Raw genomic sequence first — 20,307 nt, forward strand, 5'->3', positions numbered from 1 at the left:
AGGTCTTGTTAACTATGTGTTGTGTCATAAAGCATTCACTCAACTCTGATCCTTGATTTTCTCATTGTGAAAAATGGCAAAATTCTCACCAGTCATTGAATTTTATGCTATATAATTTATGTAGAATCAAGCACATTTTTGATTCATAATATTGGATTCCTAAATATTAAGAAAATATGAACCACAAAAATAATTTTCAACAAATAAAAGAAATGAAGGGTGTAAGGCATTTGTAGAAGTTATACATATGTTTTATTGCACTTTCTATTATTAATTCACTCCCAGTTACTTAGCATAACATAACGAAATGATGACTTAGTGTTACATCAACTTTCAAAGCCAAATTCCTCTACCATTAGTAACTTGCAAAGATAATGATATAATTAGAAATATTTTAAATCTGATTTTACACATGATAGAAAACATAATTTGGTGACATAATTTTAAATCATTACCTGTAATGAGTCTGAATTCTTTTCTGACCTATTTATTCCTATAATTATGTACCCTCACCTGCTTTCAAATGCACATAATAATTTTAGCAAGGTTTAAGAAGGAGTAAACTTTTTTTTTTTTTTTTGGAGTAAACTATTCTTGATTTACTATTAGAGAGGGACTCTCAAAAGGAGTCAGTGCAGCACTAGGGTTCAGAGGGCAAGCTCTGCAGTTTCAATTGTCAGCTCTGACTCATTAGCTGTATGATCTCAGTTTCCTCTTCAGTAAAATCAGGATAGCAATAGTTCCTGCCTTACAGGGCTGCTGTGAATATTACATGAGACAATGCATATAAAATGCTTAGCACAGTGCCAAGATAAGTAAGCACTCAATAAATGTTAGCTATTATTCTGCATATTGTGAATAAAGTCAATAAGGAAAGTACAGATCTCTAAAGAGCTCAGAACTGGTTTAGAATTTGGCAGTATAAAACAGACAAGATATGTTAAGGTTGAAACTTAGAATGTATTGACACAAAGGCCACCTTTGTTTAATAAATCTATGCTCCAAAGTTCAGAACAGTTTATACCACCTGGCATTTCAGTTGATTAGAGTGAATTTATTTAAGGTACTGCCCTCCTTTTTTGATCAATGATTGTACATCATCATGGTATATTATGTATAAAGCTAATTTTCTTGAAACTTAAGTAGATTATGGATTCAAGGCAGGTTTGTCAATTTGTTGTTCCTTCTAAATTACCATTAACTGGCTACTTAATTATACTCACTTTGTATTTTCTTGAAAGCATTAAAAAAATTCACTTCTAGTCTGATCCAAGCAACCATATGTCCATAGTATGAGTAAAGCACATCCACAGCTGATGTTTAAGCTAATGAAATGAGAAATGTATTACATATCAGCTTTGAATAGTTCATTTATGCTGTTAGAGTGAAAAAGTAGTAGTTTCCATCTGTACTTCAGAAATTAAACATTTGCTTCTGAAAGATTTTATTTTAATTGGAGCTAATATTAGTTTATTAGCAAAAGGCCTCTAGAGGCGTTAAAATGTAATCATGTAGCAATAATGAAAAGGCTACGTTGTATTTTTCTTGAAATACCCTAAATCTTTCTCGCATTATCTCATATGGCAGTAAAAACTAGACCTTTACACGATTTACATTTGTCTTTTTTAGCAAAGGTCTACACGGGAAGACGATGGTAGTAGTTTCACTATTGTAGAAATAGTAGTAACAGATTGAAGGTTTTGATAGGAGTATTAAAGTATTATTGTGGCATGTTTGTTTGGTAGATGTGAAAAACTCTCTTTAGTAGGTGTTTAGACAGGATGAATTTGAGGTGTTATGAAAGATTCAGATAGAATTTTTCAATAGGCAGTTGGATACAGAGTTCTAGAATTCAGGAAGAAGATCCAGGTTCAAGACGTATTTTAGGATTCACATCCATATAAATGGGAACTATGGTTTGGGATTTCTTTCTTAGGCAAAGTGGTGTGAGTTAGCTTTCTCATTGCCTTTAATATCCCATTCACTGCAAATGAGACAGTGGTATGATGGAATCTCACTATAGAATATTATTATCCAGGGGCACCTGGGTGGTGCAGTTGGTTAAGTTACCCATTCTTGGCTTCAATTCAGGGAGTATCTCAGGGTCATGAGATCAAGCCCATGTGGAGTCTTCTTAAGTTTCTGTCCTGCTCTCTCTTTGCCCCTCTCCCCTTGCTCTCTCTCTCTCTCTAAAAAAGTAAATCTTTAAAATAAAAAAGAATATTATTATCCAAAAGAAGTTTCCATGATGATAGAAATATTCTACATCTTCACTCTTGGAACAGTAGTCACATGGGGCAGAGGCTTCCTCAATATAATATAGTGTGGTAGTTAAGAGTGTAGATGCTACCTACTGGCAGTATGGATTCAAATCTCTGCCTTGCTATATACTAGTAGATTTATCCAGGGCAGAATTCCTGACTTTTCTTTGTTATTACCATTTTTTAAAAATAGATTTATTTATTCATTCATGAGAGACACACACAGAGAGAGAGAGGCAGAGACACAGGCAGAGTGAGAAGTAGGCTCCTTGCAGGGAGCCCGATGCGGGACTGGATCCTGGGACTCCAAGATCACACCATGAGCTGAAAGCAGATGCTCAACTGCTGAGCCACCCAGGTGTCCCATTGTTATCACCATTTGACTAAGTTTTAACTTCAGGTTAGTAAGAGAGTTGTTTTATGATTTAAATCACAATTGACATTTTAAAAAGTGCCTTAAATCTACTGAAGAGTTAATAAATATTATTGTCATTAATTTAAAAGTAAACTTAGAGAAATATTTGAGAGTATTTTGAAATCTTAAAAAAAAGGCAATCTATGAGTTGACCTGATTGATAGATGCATCCTTAGACTCATACAATGTTGTGTTATTTTAGAAACATTTTGCATGTAAGATAGTCTATTTTTAAATATTTTGTGCTTTTTAAATTTTTGTCCAGGTTAGAGAGATAATTTACAAAAAAAATGTATTTAAGATGTATGACATGATGTTTTGATATATATACATAGTGAAAAGATTACCACAATCAAGATGAATAAAGTGTTCATAACTTCACATGGTTACCTTTTCCTTTTCTTTATGATAGTGAGAACAGATAAGATCTACTCTCAGCAAATTTCGACTATTATACAATGTAGTAGTATTAGCTATAGTTATACTGTACACTGGAACTTCAGAATTTACTCATCCTGCATAACTGAAACTTGTACCCTTTGGGCAACATCTCCTCATTTCCTCTACCTCTCAGCCATTGGCAACCACCATAATACTCTTTACTCCTATGAGTTCAATTTAAATTGTACATATGAGTGTGATCATGCTGTATTTATATCCATACTATTTTCCATAATGGATATATCAATTGGCATTTCTCTAGCAATGCAAAAGAGTTTCCTTTTCTCTTCATACTCACCAACACTTGTTATCGTTTCTCTTTTTGATATTAACCATACTAATAAGTATGAGGCATATGATTTACATTTTCTTGATATTTAATGATCTTGAACACCATTTCATATACCTATTGGCTATCTGTTTTTCCTGGAAAATGTTATTCAGCTCTTCTGTTCATTTTTTTTCTGTTTATTTTTTTATTGGTTTTGTTTACTTTACAATTGAGTTGTATACATTTTTTATGTATTTTGGATATTAACCCTTTATCAGATTATAGTTTGTAAATATTGTCTCCCATTCCACAGGTTTTTTTCACCTTGTTTATCATTTCCTTTCTGTGTAGTTTTTTAGTTTAATGCAATATCATTTGTCTGTTTTCACTTTTGTTACCTATGTTTTAGTGTCATATCCAAGAAACCATTGCTAAGACCAATGTCAAGGAGTTGTTTCCTTGTTTTCTTCTAGTAATTTTATGGTTTCAAGTCTTATATGTCTTTAATTCATGTTGATTTTTTGTATATGGTGTGAAATAAGGGTCTAATTCCATCTTTTTGCTTTTGGGCTTTCAGTTATCCTAACACCATTTATTAAAGAGAATATTCATGCCTCATTGTGTGTCCTTGGCAGCTTTGTCAAAGATCAGCTTCCTGGAGATGCATAGGTTTATTTCTGGTTCTCTGTTCCATTCCATTGGTCTATGCCAGTGTACTGTTTTGTATTGTTTTTTAATTACTGAGGTAAAATTGGTATATGTTAGTTTCAGGTGTACAAAATAATAATTTAATATTTGTATATACTTAAAAGTCTAGTTAACATTCATCATCCAAAAAAAAAAAAAAACATTCATCATCCCACAACTGACCTTCACCCTTTTCACCCACCCATCAAACCCCTTCCCCTCTGATAACCAATAATCTGTTCTCTGTATATGAGTTTTGTTGTGCTGTGTTTGTTTATGTGTTTTGTTTTTATAGATTCCATATGTAAGTGAAATCATAAAGTATTTGTCTTTCTCTGATTTATTTCACTTAGCATAATACTCTCCAGGCCCATCTCTGTTGTTGGAAATGACAAAGTTTCATTCTTTTTTATGTCTGTGTAATATTCCATCGTATATATACATCACATTTTCTTTATCTATCATCTATCAGTGGACAATTAAGTCGGTCTCATATCTTGGCTATTGTAAATAATACTGCAATGAACAGAGGGCTGCATATGTCTTTACAAATTAGTGTTCTCATTTTCTTTGAGCAAATACTCTCTGTCCACTTTTAATAAGATTGTTTCTTTGGTGTTGAATTGCATGAGTTTTTTGTATGGTTTGGATACTAACTCCTTATCAGATATATTATTTGCAAGTATGTTCTCTAATTTAGTAGGTTGCCTTTTCATTTTGTTAATTTCCTTTGCTGTGCGTTGTAGTTTTATGCAGTCCTACTTGTTTATTATTTCTTTTGTTGGCTTTGCTTTTGGAGTCAGATGCAAAAATCCAATGCCAAAATCACTATCAAGGAGCTAACTGCCTATGTTTTCTTTTTTTGTGGTAAATATTTAATATATAAATATTAGACAACATACTACTGCACAAGCACTGGGCCAAGTGGGAAATCAAATGTCAAATGAAAATATTTCTTAGAACAAAATAAAAAGAAAACACAATATTCCAAAGCCGATGGGATGGTGCAAAAGTGGGTATTAGAGTGAAATTTATGCTAAAAAGCTTAAGAAAAAAAGTTCAAATAAACAACATCATACCACAAAGACTAGAAAAAGAAGAAACTTAGCCAAAATTTAGTAGAGGAAGGAAATAATAAAGAAAAGTCAGAAACAAATAAAATAGAGACCAGAATAAAGAATAATATAACATTAAGAGTAATGGCCAGTTTTTCTAAAAAATAAACAAAATTAGCAATACTTTAACTATATTAACTAAAAAAAGAGAGTGAGGGCTCTAAAACCAAGATAAGAAATGGAAGAGAAAATGATACAACAGATAACCATACTGAGTGTGATAACAGATGACTAGAAACAATTACATACTAACAAATCAGATAACTTAGGAAAAAAACAGACAATTTCTAAAAATGCACATTATTGAATCCTGAATCCAAGAAATAGGAAAACTTCTTAGACCAGTAACAAGGATAAAAGTTGAATTAGGAATCAAAAAACTCCCAGTACAAAGAAGCCAAGACCACATGATTTCATTGGTGAATTCTACAAATAGTAAAAAAAGTGGTTAATGACCATATTTATCAAAATCTTACAAATAGTAGAATAGAGGGAACACATGCGACATTATTCCATGAGGCCAGTGCTTCCCATGATACCAAGCAGTATAAAAACAATACAAGAACAAAAAAGTAAAGTTTGTCCGATATAAGTATTGCTACTCTTTCTTTTGACATCAATTTGCATGATAAATGTGTCTCTACCCCCTCACTTTCAATCTGCAGGTGTCTTTAGGTTTTATAGGTAGCATATAGATGATTCTTGTTTTTGTTTCTGTTTAAGGAGATAGAAGTTTATTGAATACATCACAAGGGAGTGACAGGCAGGACAGCAAAGGAAAGGCTATTTGCTGACTCTTTTTTTTTTTAAGATTTTATTTATTTATTCATGAGACACACACACACACACACACACACACACACACACAGACAGAGAGACAGAGAGGCAGAGGGAGAAGCAGACTCCATGCAGGGAGCCCAACATGGGACTCCATTCCGGGTCTCCAGGATCACGCCCTGGGCTGAAGACGGCACTAAACCGCTGAGCCACCCAGGCTGCCCATTATTTATTTATTTTTTTATCCATTCTGACACCTTATGTCTTTTAATTGGAGAATTTTATTTATTTACATAGAAAGTAATTATTGATAGATATGTATTTATCTCATTTTACTCCTGTTTTGTCATTATTTCTGGAAATTTTCTCTATCCCTTTCTTATAGTTGTCACTTCTGATCTCTTTGCACTCAAGGGACCTCTTTAATATTTCTTGCAGGGCTGGTTTAATGGTCATGAACTTCAGTTTTTGTTTGTCTGGGAAACTCTTGATCTCTCCTTCTATTCGAATGATTGCCTTGCTGGATAGAATATTCTTGGCTGCAGATTTTCCCCATTTAGCCCTATGAATATATCATGTTACTCCCCTCCGGCTTGCCAAGCTTCTGTTGAGAAATCTCCAGCTAGCTTTATGGGTCTTTCCCTGTAACTTAAGGACTTCTTTTGTCTTGCTGCTTTTAAGATTTTTTTCTTTATCATTGTATTTTGCAAATTTAATCACAATATGTCTTGGTGTTAGTCTGCTTTTGTTGATTTTGATGGGAGTTCTCTGTACCTACTGGATTTGGATGTCTGTTTCCTTTCCCAGATTAGGGAAGTTTTCAGCTAAAATTTTGTCAAATAAACCTGTCTCCTTTACTTTCTCTTCTTGTGGGACTCCTGCCATATGAATGTTATTACGCTTGCTGAAGTCACTGAGTTTCCTAAGTCTGTTCTTGTATTGCATAATTCTTCTTTCCCTTTTTTGTTCAGATTCATTATTTCCCATTATTTTGTTTTCTATGTCACTAATTCATTTCTCTGCTTTCTCCAGCCTGCTGTTCATTGCATCAAGCCCATTTCTTGTTTATTGCATTCTTCTTCTCTGGGATTTATTCTTTTTTTTTCTTTTCTTTTTATTTTTTACTCTCTATTGTAAAATTCATTAATGTCTTCTATTCTTTTCTCAAGCCCAGTTAATATCCTTATGATTGTTGCTTTCAATTCTCCATCAGGGATGTTATTTATATCTGTTTCGCTTAGATTTCTGGCCTTATCTTGTTCTCTCATTTGGGATAATTAGCTCCATCTTGGCATTTTGTCTAAGTCTCTGCCTTTTTCTACGTGTTAGAAAAGCCAGTTATGTCTCCTGCTCCTAAATGTAACAGCCTTACGAAGAAGAAATCATGTAGTGCTTAGGGCCTGGACTTTCAGGGAGTGCGTCTCTTTGTGTGCTGTGTGAGCTCTGCTGTTTTATTTTGGTTGCTGTATCCTTTGGGCCAGTCTGCAGAGGCTCTCATTGTCTACTGTGGGCAGTGTTTGGTCTGTGGCCTAAATGTGGTGAGTTTTAATGAGGTATGAGGTATGCTCTGGTCTGCTTGTGAAATGAGAACTGACACCAACTCCATGAGAACTGAGACCCTGCAGAATTCTCTGGTTAGGAGTCGTGGTGTGGGTAGGGAGTTTTGCTGGTCTTCTGAGAGAGGATCCCACCACACTGGGACTGAGGCAAGGTTGACTGAAAAGGGCACTCCCACCAGAGCACAGGGGGTGAGTCTTGGTCTAAGTAGTTTAGGTAGCCAGTGCTGGTGGTGTGTTGCCTCCTGCTGGTGGTTCTGTGTTTATGCTGAGGGGTAGGGAGGGAAATAGTACTGTTCTGTTCCCAGAGAGGCATCTCTGTGAATGCTGCCTCCCCTGGAAACTGAGTGCAAAACCTCCCCGCTGTGTGCTCCAGGTGTTCTTCAGACCAGTTTCCACTCTGTCTGCCACCAGGGTTGTTTGCTTGCCTTCTTTCCAGGAGCAGGCAGCACTTGGGGCTCAATCTCAGCCAAGCCCACTAACTCCAGGCCTAAGCCCTGCTGGTTGCAAGAACTCAAGAAATTCAGCCCCTCTCATTTTCCAAGCCAATGGAAAAGCCATTGTGTATTCCCCATGCTTTCCTCTCTCCTTCACCTTTCTTCATGTTCAGGACTCCCTCTCCTCTGCAGCAGCTGCAACAATCTGTTTCTCCCCTAAACCGCATCTCCGTACTTCCTTCCTTTTCCCATCTGGCCTCTACTCTCCCTTTAGTTGTGAAATTTATTCTGTCAGTCCTCAGGTCAATTTCTGGGTTATTTAGGATGATGTGAGTTATCTAGCTGTGTTCATGAGAGATGAGCCTAGACTCCTCCTACTCCTCCTCCATCTTAGGAAATTCTAATCACTTCTGTTCTGCCTATGTTTTCTTTAGGAGTTTTATGGTTTCAGGTCTTACATTCAAGTCTTTAATCCACTTTGAGTAAACTTTGTGTATGGTGTAAGAGAGTGGTCTAGTTCCATTCTTTTGCTTGTAGTTGTCCAGTTTTCCCAGCACCGTTTATTAAAAAGATTGTCATTTTCCCATTTTATATTCTTGGCTTCTTTGTTGTAATTGGCCATATACGTGTGGGTTTATTTCTGAGCTCTCTATTTAATTTCATTGATCTATGTGTCTGTTTTTATGCCAACACCATACTGTTTGAATGATTATAAATTTGTAGAATAGTTTGAAGTCATGGTGTGTGACACCTTCAGCTTTATTCTTTTTTCTCAAGATCATTTGGTCATTCAGGTCTTTTGTTCCAAATTTTAGATTTCTTTGTTTCTGTGAAACATGTCATTGAAATTTTGATAGGAATTTCAATGTATTTATAGATTGTGTAGCATGGACATTTTAACAATATTAATTCTTGCAATTCATGAATTTGGATTATTTTTTCCATTTATTTATGTCATCTGAAGTTTCTTTCTCATCAGTATCTTGTAGTTTCAGCGTACAAGTCTTTTACCTCCTTGGTTAAATTTATTCCTAGGAATTTTATTCTTTGTGGTGCAATTATAAATGGAATTGTTTTCTGAATTTTTCTTTCTGCTGGTTCATTATTAATGAGAAATGTAACAGTCTTTTGAGTATTTGATTAGTATACTTGATTTTGTATCCAACAATTTTACTGAATTTATTTACTGAATTCATTTTAGCAGGTTTTAGTGGAGACTTTAGGTTTTAGTGGAGACTTTACGTATGGTATCGTGTCATCTACAAAGAGTGACAGTTTTACTTTTTCCTTACCATTTTGAATGCCTTTTTATTTCTTGTTCTTGTTTGATTATTGTGGCTAGGATTTTGAATAATATGTGAGTAAAAGTGGTAAGAGTGGGCATCAATGTCTTATTATTGATCTTAAGCTTTTCATCATTGAGTATGATGTTTGCTGTGAGTTTTTCAGTATGACTTTTATTATAGGGATGTATGTTCTGTCTATACCCACTTTAGGAGGGTTTTATGATAAATAAATCTTAAATTTTATCAAATGCTTTTTGTGTATCTGAAGATGATCATGATTTTTATTAATATCATGTGTCCCATAGATTTTGGATTTTTATATTTAGATTTCATAATCTCAATGTATTTTTCTTTAATTTACCCTTTGATTTCTTCATTGATTCATTGGTCGTTCTGTAGTGTGTTGTTTAATATCCACATATTTGTGATTTTTCCTATTTTCCTCTTGAAATTGATTTCCAGTTTCATATCATAGTAGCAAAAAAGATGATTGATATGATTTCATTCTTCTTAAATTTACTGAAACTTGTTTTGTGGCCTAACATGTGATTTATCCTAAAGAATGTTACATGTGCATGCAAGAACAATGTATATCCCTGCTATTGGATAGAATGTTCTGTATACACCTATTAGGTCTATCTAGTCTAATGTCCTGTTTAAAGCTGGTTTTTTTATTGATTTTTGTCTGGATGATTTATCCACTGATGTAAATGGGGTCATTAAAGTCCTTACTGTTCATGTGTTGCTGTCAGTGTCTTCCTTTAAATTTGTTAATATTTGCTTTATATATTAGGTGTTCCTATGTTGGTGCATAAATATTTATAAATGTTCTATCCTCTTGTTGGATTGACTTATTTATCTTTATGTAACATCCTTCTTTTTTTTTTTTTTCCTTTATTACAGTCTTTGTTTTGAAGTCTGTTTTGTCAGATACAAGTATAGCTACACCAGCTTTCTTCCTGTTTTCACTTTCCTGGAATGAAAATTTTCATGGAAATACTTTTTTTCCATCCCTTTGCTTTTACTCTGTTTATCCTTAGATTTATATTTAGTGTCTTCGAGATAACGTACAAATGTATCATTTTTTCATCCATTATCCACTCTTTGATTAGAGAATTTTTTTCACTAACATTTAGTTATTGATAGGTATGACTTATTGCCACATGTTTAGTTATTTTCTGGATGTTTTTGTAGTTCCTCTCCATTCCTTTCTTCTCTTGCTTTCTTCCATTGTGGTTTGGTGACTTTCTTTTGTGTTTTGTTTACATTCCTTTATCTTTAATGTATCTAATATAGGTTTTAGCTCCAAGGTTACCATAAGGTTCACATGTTTTAAATTGACAGAAACTTAAAGTTGAAGGTATTTTAAATCCCTGCATTTTTATTTTCCCATCAACACATTTTATGGTTTTGATGTCATATTTTACATTTTTAAAAAATTTGTACATCCCTTAACTAATTACTGTAATTATAGTTAATTTTACTACTTCTGTCTTTTAACTTTAATACTAGCTTTAAGAAGTCCCTTTAACATTTTTTATAATGCTGGTTTAATGTTTACAAGATCCTTTAGCTTTTTCCTGCCTAGAAAACTTCATCTATCCATCAATTCTGAATGATAGTCTTACTGAGTAGAATATTTTTGGTTGGAAGTATTTCCCTTTCAGTACTTTGAATATATCATACTATTTTCTTCTGGTCTGCAATATATCTGCTGAAAAATCATCTAATAGTCATATGAGGATTCTCTTGTATATAACAAGCTGTTTTTCTCTTACTTCTTTTAAGATTTTTTTTTTTTTTTAATATTTAACTTCTGACATTTTACTTATAACGTGTCTTGGTGTTGATACCTTTGGATTTATCTTCTTTGGAACTCTTTGTGATTCCAGGACCTGGACATCTCTCTCCTTCCCCAAGATAGGTAAGTTTTGAAAGATTATTTCTTCAAATTTATTTCTGTCTCTCTTTTCCTTCTGGAACTCCCGTAATGAAAATATTATTCTGCTTGATGTCCATAGGTCTCTTAAGCGACCTTCACTTATTTATTATTTTTTTGCTACACTCCTTAGGTGAGTCCCTCCACTGTCCCATCTTACAGATTACTGATCCATTCTTATCCTTCCTCTGGTCTACTGCTGAGTTCTTCTCATATATTCTTTCAGTGCAGTTACTGTATTCTTCAGTGCCATGATCTGTTTGGCACTTATATTTTCTATGTCTTTGTTGAAGTTTTCACCGTGCTCATTCATTCTTCTTTATGAATTCGGTGAGCATCTTTATGACCATTACTTTAAATTTTTTAACAGATAGATTACTTATCTCTGTTTCATTAAGGTCTTTCTCTGAGGTTTTGTTTTGTTCTTTTGTTTGGAGCATATTCCTCGTTTCCCCATTTTGCTTTACCCTTTATGTTTGTTTCTATGTATTATATGAAACAATGACTTCTTTCAGTTTTGAAGAAGTAGCTTGTGAACATCTCAACGTTGCCCTGAGCTTGGTTCTCCTGAACCTTTTTGATTGTTTCAGTAACCTGATTTTGTTGTTGCTTTGGCTTATTCATTCTTGATATGTTCCAATTATTGAGGGTGTGCCAAGACCTGTCAGTATACCAAAGAGAATGAACTCAGTCAGCACCTAGTTTCAACTGACCGAAAGCAAAATTCTTAGGCATCAGTTTTTATTGTATATAAACATATATAGTCCTCTGGGACCACAATTGTATACCCATCTATCTCCCGGGCTAGAAGATCTGGAGGTGTCCCCTGGTTGACAGTTGAAAAAATTGAAGTTCAGATGAGTCTATGAGCGCCTTTCTGGAGATATCTGTAAGCTTTGGTGAATCCAAAGAAGGGTGCAAAGCCCATGGCTTTAGTGAGGGCAGCAAAGAGTAAAGGGCTGGGGACAGGGTACATCTGCAGCTTTAAAAATGCTAGAAAAGCGTGCTTGGGTGGGCACATCCTTGGCTTTAATGAGTCTGTGTCCTCCCACACCCACCTGTGCTAGTAAGTTAGAGAGAGGGTAAAAATATGGTTATCAGTGCCTCCATCCTCAAAGAACATCCCAACTTGTTCCTCCTCTGCCTCTGGTAGATATTTTAAGATTAGCAAATAAATCTCCTTCACTTGTCTTTCAGCACCTCTCAAACTGCTTCCTTTGCACTGGTCCTGGGATGAGTGAGTCCAGGACTATCCCCTTGAAAGTGGTATCTGAGATTATACAGTTCTTTGGGTCCCCTGAGTATAAGCCCCATTGGTTTCTAAGGCTAGATGTTTAGAGAGCCTCTCATCTCTCTGATGCAGATCCTAAAGGTGAGGATGCCTGATATGGAGCTCAACTCCTCACTCCTTAGGGAGAAACTCTGGACCCATGAAATTTCCTTCCTATTGTGTAGGTAGGATTTTGGATTTCCTTCCTATTGTGTAGGTAGGATTTTGCATCTCTGCCTCTCCTACCTGTCTTTTTTTTTTTAATTTTTATTTATTTATGATAGTCACACAGAGAGAGAGAGAGAGGCAGAGACACAGGCAGAGGGAGAAGCAGGCTCCATGCACCGGGAGCCCGACGTGGGATTCGATCCCGGGTCTCCAGGATCGCGCCCTGGGCCAAAGGCAGGCACCAAACCACTGCGCCACCCAGGGATCCCTCCTACCTGTCTTGATGTGGTCCTTTTATTCCTTGTTGTGGAGAGAGCTGTTTAGCTTGTTTTTAGTTCTTTTTCATTGTGAATTAGTCCACATATAGCTATAGATTTGGCGTGTCCATGAAAGGAAATGAATTCAGGGTCTTCCTATACCACCAACTTGGAACATCTGCCCCCCACCCCCCACTAATTTCTTTGATGATAGGGGAAACATTTTAGTGAAAGAAAGTTTATGGTGTTTTTATTATTTCTATAAGATAGAGTTACTACCTTTGATTAAATTTCTTATATTTAGCAACTCAAATGCTTTTTCTCTTTAAATATGTTTATGTTTATAATTTCAGTTTTTAACACATCAATTCTTTTTGGTAATTTCTTGGGGCTTATATTGGATAGGATAAGAAATGATTATATGGTTCTAGCCTTGGTAGAAACAAAAATGACATACAGGAGAAAGATAATCCTTTTTTTAAGATTTATTTATTTACTCATGATAGATGTAGAGAGAGAAAGAGAGAGGCATGAGACACAGGAGGACGGAGAAGCAGGCCCTATGCCAGGAGCCCAACGTGGGACTCGATCCCCGCACTCCAGGATCGCTCCCTGGGCCAAAGGCAGGCGCCAAACCGCTGAGCCACCCAGGGATCCCCCAGAAAGATAATCTTTTAAACATTTCTATAAAAATGTATTTTATTGTCTTTGATTCTTTTTACTTTTCAGAGATCCAAAATTATCTTGCCAAAATGTTTTATTTCTTTACATCAAAAAAATTAAAATTCTATTAACCAAATATTTATTTAAAATATTTTTAATGTCTAAAATTTTAATGTATACAATGTTTTTATGTCTCATATTTTTTATGAAACTCCAGAAATCTGAAAATACAATCAGGATAATCTTCTCTATCATATTAATTTTAACAGCAATTCCTGAGTTTGTAACACAAGTGAATATTGCCTTGGAAGCCTTAAGTAAAAACGCTTTGGATATATTTGATGATGATCAATTTGTGGACATCTCAAAGAAGATCTACGATACAATTCATGATATCAGATGTTCAGTCATGATGATTCGAGTAAGTTTGCTTTGCTTTCCATTGAATTATTGCAATGCTCTTTACCATCTGGAATGCTTGGAATGATTGCAAGAAATATTTTATTTCTATTTCATAATGTCAATGCTGAAATCCATTAGAACTTTAGAAATTCATATGTATCCCTGAAGTCAAATCTACTGTCACAAACAACACTTTCACTTATGTATTTGGTTATAACTTATGCAAATGAGCACATTTAACTGCTGTGTGTGCAGAAATGATAGGATTCCTTGTGTTCAGAATTCACTGAGGTGTCACATAGCATGATCAGGAGCCAAAGAAAAATACATAAAGTATTTTGCTTTCTTTTCTTGAATGGAAAGGAAAGGATCTTTCTCATCACTGTATTGAAATTGGTAGGAAAATATGTCTAAAATAGGATGTTTCTAGGGCCAAACCCTCTCATACCAAATTATAGACTCAGACTATTCTGTAAGAAATTTCACTTGGAGCTGACAGGAACAACAAACACTTGAACTGTCCCAGTTTAGGAGTTGTCTATTTGGGAGAATATATGCCATCTTCTTAACGGTGAAAGTGAGCCATTTATTGTGGGCATATATACTGCATACACAGAGACCAGGATTATTTGTTTTTACTTAAATATTAATGTGGAGTGCTTTAAAAAATTTTATTTAAAAAACAGTGGAGGTTTTCTGGAAAATGCACTTAATGTAAATATACGGGGGTATTTTTATCAGGCAGACCCTGAGCCAAAGATTTGTGTTACCATTAGTCTATTTAAGAGAAAGTAAGACTGAAAAAATGAGGTAGGGAGGGGAAGTAAACCAGCAAAATGTAATTATGCATCACTACTGGAAACTAGGGCACAATCCTGCTGGGGAACTTTGGACAATCCTATAGAATGCTCCTCAGAATTACCTTACCTGAGGTGAGCAAAACCCAGTTTATCCACCTATTCATCCTTGATTAAAGGCTACTCCTCCTCAGAGGTTACTTCAGTCTCGTGGCCAAAAAAAGCAACCCTCAGGCAGAGTGGCAGGTGCTTGCAGTAAGAAGATTCAGTAGGAATGGTGAGTGTAATTTGTTAAGTATGAATAGAGTTTAATTTGAAAGCCTTCAGATTTAAGCATTAGTGAAACTATAAAGATGGAACTGGAAGTGCTGAGGATATATGGGCAGAGCACCAATAGTATCTGACTGGCTTGAATGTTACAGTTAGGTTACATGGAGATTCATAAAAATGGAGTCATTTGGGGATCTTGTAAGGAAAAGGGCCAACAAAAGTTGAAGACACTGACAGGGCAGATGAACGCTTATGAAAGAAATTCTAAGAGAAAATCCAAAGGTGTCAAGATATAGGATCTATCACTTCAGAGCATGGGAAAACCCAAGAGCAAACCAATAATACATATAAGAGAGAAACTCACATATCTATTCATGAACATCCAGGAAGTATTTGTTCATATGTAATTGAATAATGTGGCACTTACCAGTACTATGTCTGAGTTACAAAGTACCTTTTCAAATATTTCTTCTAACAAAGGATTTTAAACCTTATCCATGTGGACTAGTGGATTGGTAATAATCCAAAACTGGGAAAATAGGTAGAACTGGGAGAGAAACATTGAGTGAAGACATATGAATTTCAGGAAATAGTCTTTCCAAGTAAAACACTTGCATTTCCAATATTCCTAAGTGAATATGTGAGAAGATGAAACCAGTGAAATAGCTTAGGTGAACCAGGGTAGGAAATGATTTTTTTTCCCTGAAAAACCTATCTAGGGATGAAAAAGTCTTGTAATTTCTCCCATTTGTATTTAAAAATTTCCTTATTATCAAAATAGCTTACTGATTGCAAATCAAATTATCTTTCCATTATTTCCATATATCTTTCATATCCAGCAGTCTCTGTAGGGCAAGATAACAACTTATTGTAATTATTTAACAGCCTAGAGGGCAGTAATTTCCCCCATACTCATCTCTTTCTCAAGGTACATACTTCAATTTATTTTAAACTTTTCCTCATAGGAATAATTTAGTATTTTGTTTTCTTTACTAGTCCTTATTTAACTTTTCAACAAAATTCTCAAATGCGACTATCAAAAAGTAAACTCTAATTATAGCCTGTCCAAAGTCAAATAAAGTGGAAGACTTGTTCTTATGTTATTGCCAATAATACAGTCAACTGCTGTGAACTTATTTTTCTCCCTCTTAAACACCACGATTATTGGATAGACAGTGATTTCCTTTTATTTATTTGTTTTACCCTGTTGTTACCTGTATATTCTTCTCCATTTTGACTTGATATGTTTGCTTTTGGTCATAAATCCTTATCCTATAAAGTGTTTAATATTTTGAAATGATTTTTCATATAATTTATCAGGTTATTTTTAAAATTTGGTTGTGATTGTACCTAAATTAGCATCAATTAGAAACAAGAGATTATAATCTCTAGATTATAATCTAGATTACTAATCAAAATGTTGACTTATATTAAACCTTCCTCTGACTGTAATCTCTGCTAGACAGCTCCCCTTAAGGATCTTAGTGTCAGGGGATCTTAGAAGCTGACATTCCATCCAATGGAGAACATACTGGTAAGTGTATGGTTTAGTAAGAATGTCTTCTGAATTTTGAGGTAGAGCTATTCTTCTTTCAAACACACTTTATGACCTAAAGTAAGTAAGTAAAATGTATTAGAAAGAGCTGCTGCACTTGAAACCATGCAGGTGAATCCAGGGACTCATGTGCCTGCACACCCAGTTCCTTAGGCAGCCTCTAGGGAAGCTTCTATGGAACTTCTACAAGGATTCCTTGGAGGATGATCCATAAATCTGTGTACTTAACTACTAATTGGATTATATGTTGAAAATAGAAGTCTAACTGAGGTGCAATTAATGAAAATCTTTTTTCCCCCTTGAAGACTATCTCTTCATCATAGAAGATAATAAAATTGATCTGGTGTAATCTTCTCTTTATAAGGTCAAATTTGATGCTGACCAATATTCCAGTCTTAGAACTACGAAACATTTGATTCTTTTTCAAAGTACCTAAAGAGTGTCAAGATTAAGGCAATATGTTTATAATTATGCAAGTTCAAGGAGGGCTAGGCTATGCTCTTGAGAGTGTCTGTGAATATTGTGGAATCCTTTGCTATGCCTGAATTTTCAAGAATGCTCTCAGTGCTCTGAAACAATAAAATACTAACCTGAGATCAGTGCCTGAAATTTTACAAATAGTTTTATAAAAATACAGCGGTATCTAACTTTAATATTTATTTTGGAGAATAATTATGTTAGTAACTGTTCAGATTGTTTTTAAAATTCCTATGTGAAAATTCCGTGAAATTTAATATTACTCTCTCCACTGGATTCAGCTTGTGGGCAAATAAGTTTATTGAACCTCACTCCTAACAACCCTAGAGAGAAGGGAGTGTTAAGTGTTTATTATTTTTTTGGTGTTTAATATCGATGTATAAATTTTACAATTCTTGAAAGTCCACAAAATAGTTAAGATTAAAGCAAGTCACAAATCTCACTAACCCTCAGTTTCTTCTTTTGTAAAGCAAACTTTGTATTAAACCTACATCAAAAAAATATTATGCTGACAAAATGAGCTGATAGAAATGAAGTACTCAGTAAATAGTAGTCTTTTATAAGAAAATAGCTATGATTGCTATTACTGTTATGAATAATGCTAGAACTACTGAGGCTGCTTATTACTTTTTTATATTTTGAAGAATATTACCTATAGAAGTAGAATTGTGCCTGCCGGTCAACATGAAACTAAAGTCCAAAAAATACCTTAAAAGGTGAAGTTCTAAATAAAGAAATATATTTTTTCTAAAGTTTTGTTTTATAAAGGATATTTAATATGTTTATTGATTATCTTAATTATAGATTATTTATTTATTTATAGATTTTATTTATTCATGAGAAACACATAGAGGCAGAGACATAGGCAGAAGGAGAAGCAGGCTCCCTGCTGGGACCCTGAGGCAGAACTCAATCCCAGGACCTGGGGATCATGCCCTGAGCTGGACACAGATGCTCAACCACTGGGCCACCAGGAGTCACCGAATTATAGATTATTTAATTCAAATTGTGTCTTTGAGCCTATATTACTTTAAGCTAGCATATAATTCTATATATTGTTTTTATTAATGTCTTGAAATGTGCAAGGACTTGGTTCATCTTTTTGGGAAATGTGCTTAACCAGAAATAGATGTTAAAAAGGGCAACATAATTGAATTGTGAGAAAAATGGGTGGCCAGCAATGAAATGTTCTCAAAAAGAGGAAAAGATTCAGCAAAAATTCAGCCTTTCAAAAGGTATTCAGAATGTGGGCTTCATATATTTTTGTGTGAATTTTCATATGTGACTTATCAAAAGTACATTTTCTAAACCAAATGTGAAGATTTTCAGGACTACCACTAACAGATCTTCTTTGTTAGTTGTCTAACTTTATATTGCAGAGAACAAGAATATATTTTGGATATGTTACTTGCTGAAAGTTAATTTTTGAAGAAACAAAGGAAAATAAAATAAATAAAAAACTATTTACATGGCCCAGTTTCCATGAACTATTTCTATATGAATCATTTACAGGACCCCTATAAATGGAGCACAGTTCAGTATATAACTTAAGCTTATATAGCCAGAAAAAACATTTTTCTCTTTTACAAAAATAATTGATTGATTTTTTAGAGAGAGAGTGCAATAGCAAGAATAGGGGGAGCATGGAGGGGCAGAGAGAGAGAGAATCTTAAGGAGGCTCCACAATCCAATGTGGAGTCCAATGCGGGACTCTGTCTCACGACCCTGAGATCATGACCTGAGCCAAAATCAAGAGGCCAAGGCTTAACTGACTGAGCCACCCAGGTGTCTCAAAAAACCTCTTTTTCTGATTCTACTGTACTTACAGGAGTTGATAAATGGCTTTCACTGGAATTATTTACAATTTTCTTAATTTAGATTACTTCCATTGTCATAATTTCTTGAAATATTTTATTGTTCTCCATAACTTCTTTTCAACTAACCTCAAAAAATTATTTTGCATTATATGTCTTCTAGACCAAGCTGCTGTTTGTTTCTTTGAAGTCTCACACTCAAACTATAGAAGGAAAAGAATCTGATGGTGTCATTCACTAACTAATATACAATGTTATCTTATACAACTATAATTCTATTGAATTAAGTTCACAAATGAAATCATAAGAATTTTGTGCAAAACCAAGACATGTGTTCAAGTATCAGTTTTATGTGTTATCATTTAGTTTGTTACTTTGCATGATATTAGTTTCTTTACTCTAGAGGGAAATGAAAGCATACTATTTAATTACTACTTTCAGCCATCATTGCACTTAAAAATGAAGGAGTAAACATTGTTCCCTAAGACTGGAAACAAAGTGAGAATGTCCGTGCTCCAGTGCAATGAATATTGTAGATGTCCTAGCCAGTGCAGTATATCAAGAAACAACATAAAAAGTATTCATATTATAAGGAAAAAGTAAAACTGTCTCTATTTGCAAATTATATGATCAACTACATTGAAAATCCTTTAAAAAAGTTACAACAGAAAAAAACCCAACCTAGTAGAACTGGTAAGTGAACTTAGGAAAAGGTAAAGAAATAAAAGGATAAGGGCAAAATTAATGAAATAATAAAAATATAATAGAGAAATACAATGAAACTCAATATATGTATTTCTATTTAATCACAACTAAAAATTAGAAAACATATTTTAAAACTAAAGTATATTAGCATCGAAAATAACAAAATAAACTTATTGATATGCTTAACATACCTACAAGATTTATACTTTTGAAATTATGAAATATTATTAAGAAAACAGAAATTTGGAGAGACTTCTCATATTCTTAGAGTGAAAGACTCAATATTATTAAGGTGTCAAGAATATTCAAATTCTTTTTATTTTTTAAGGATTTTATTTATTTATTCATAGAGACACAAAGAGAGAGGCAGAGACATAGGCAGAGGGAGAAGCAGGCTCCCCACAAGGAACCTGATGCGGGACTCAATCCCGGTCCCCCAGATCACACTCTGAGCCAAAGACAGACGCTCAACTGCTGAGCCACCCAGGTGTCCCAAGAATCTTCACATTCATTCACAAATTTAATGCTGTCCTAAACAAATTCCCACTAGACTCTATTATGAAAATCTATAATCTAAGGTAGTTATTTGAATGTATACTCATTTGTCAAAATTTATCAAACTATACACTTAAAATGGCAGGTAAACTACATGGAAAAAGTTGATTTAAAAAATAAAGAATGTTTTACCCAATAGTCAACACCTGAGAAATCAGGTAATTTTATTTAGATAAAGTCTTGTCAAAT

The 20,307-nt window shown here is 34.3% G+C and overlaps 1 protein-coding gene across 4 annotated transcripts in view; it reads left to right on the plus strand.

Moving 5' to 3' along the window:
• CTNNA3 (catenin alpha 3) overlaps nucleotides 1-20,307 on the plus strand; it is a 1,663,516-nt gene that overhangs the window by 1,322,188 nt on the left and 321,021 nt on the right. For all 4 annotated transcript variants that reach the window (XM_055308926.1, XM_055308927.1, XM_055308929.1 and 1 more), the window contains one exon: nucleotides 13,813-13,964. In XM_055308926.1, coding sequence (XP_055164901.1) covers nucleotides 13,813-13,964 — 152 coding nt within the window. The remainder of the gene's footprint in view (nucleotides 1-13,812; nucleotides 13,965-20,307) is intronic.

Source organism: Nyctereutes procyonoides, unplaced genomic scaffold (genome assembly GCF_905146905.1).
Source record: "Nyctereutes procyonoides isolate TBG_1078 unplaced genomic scaffold, NYPRO_anot_genome, whole genome shotgun sequence".
In the NCBI taxonomy this organism is placed as follows: Eukaryota; Metazoa; Chordata; class Mammalia; order Carnivora; family Canidae; genus Nyctereutes; species Nyctereutes procyonoides.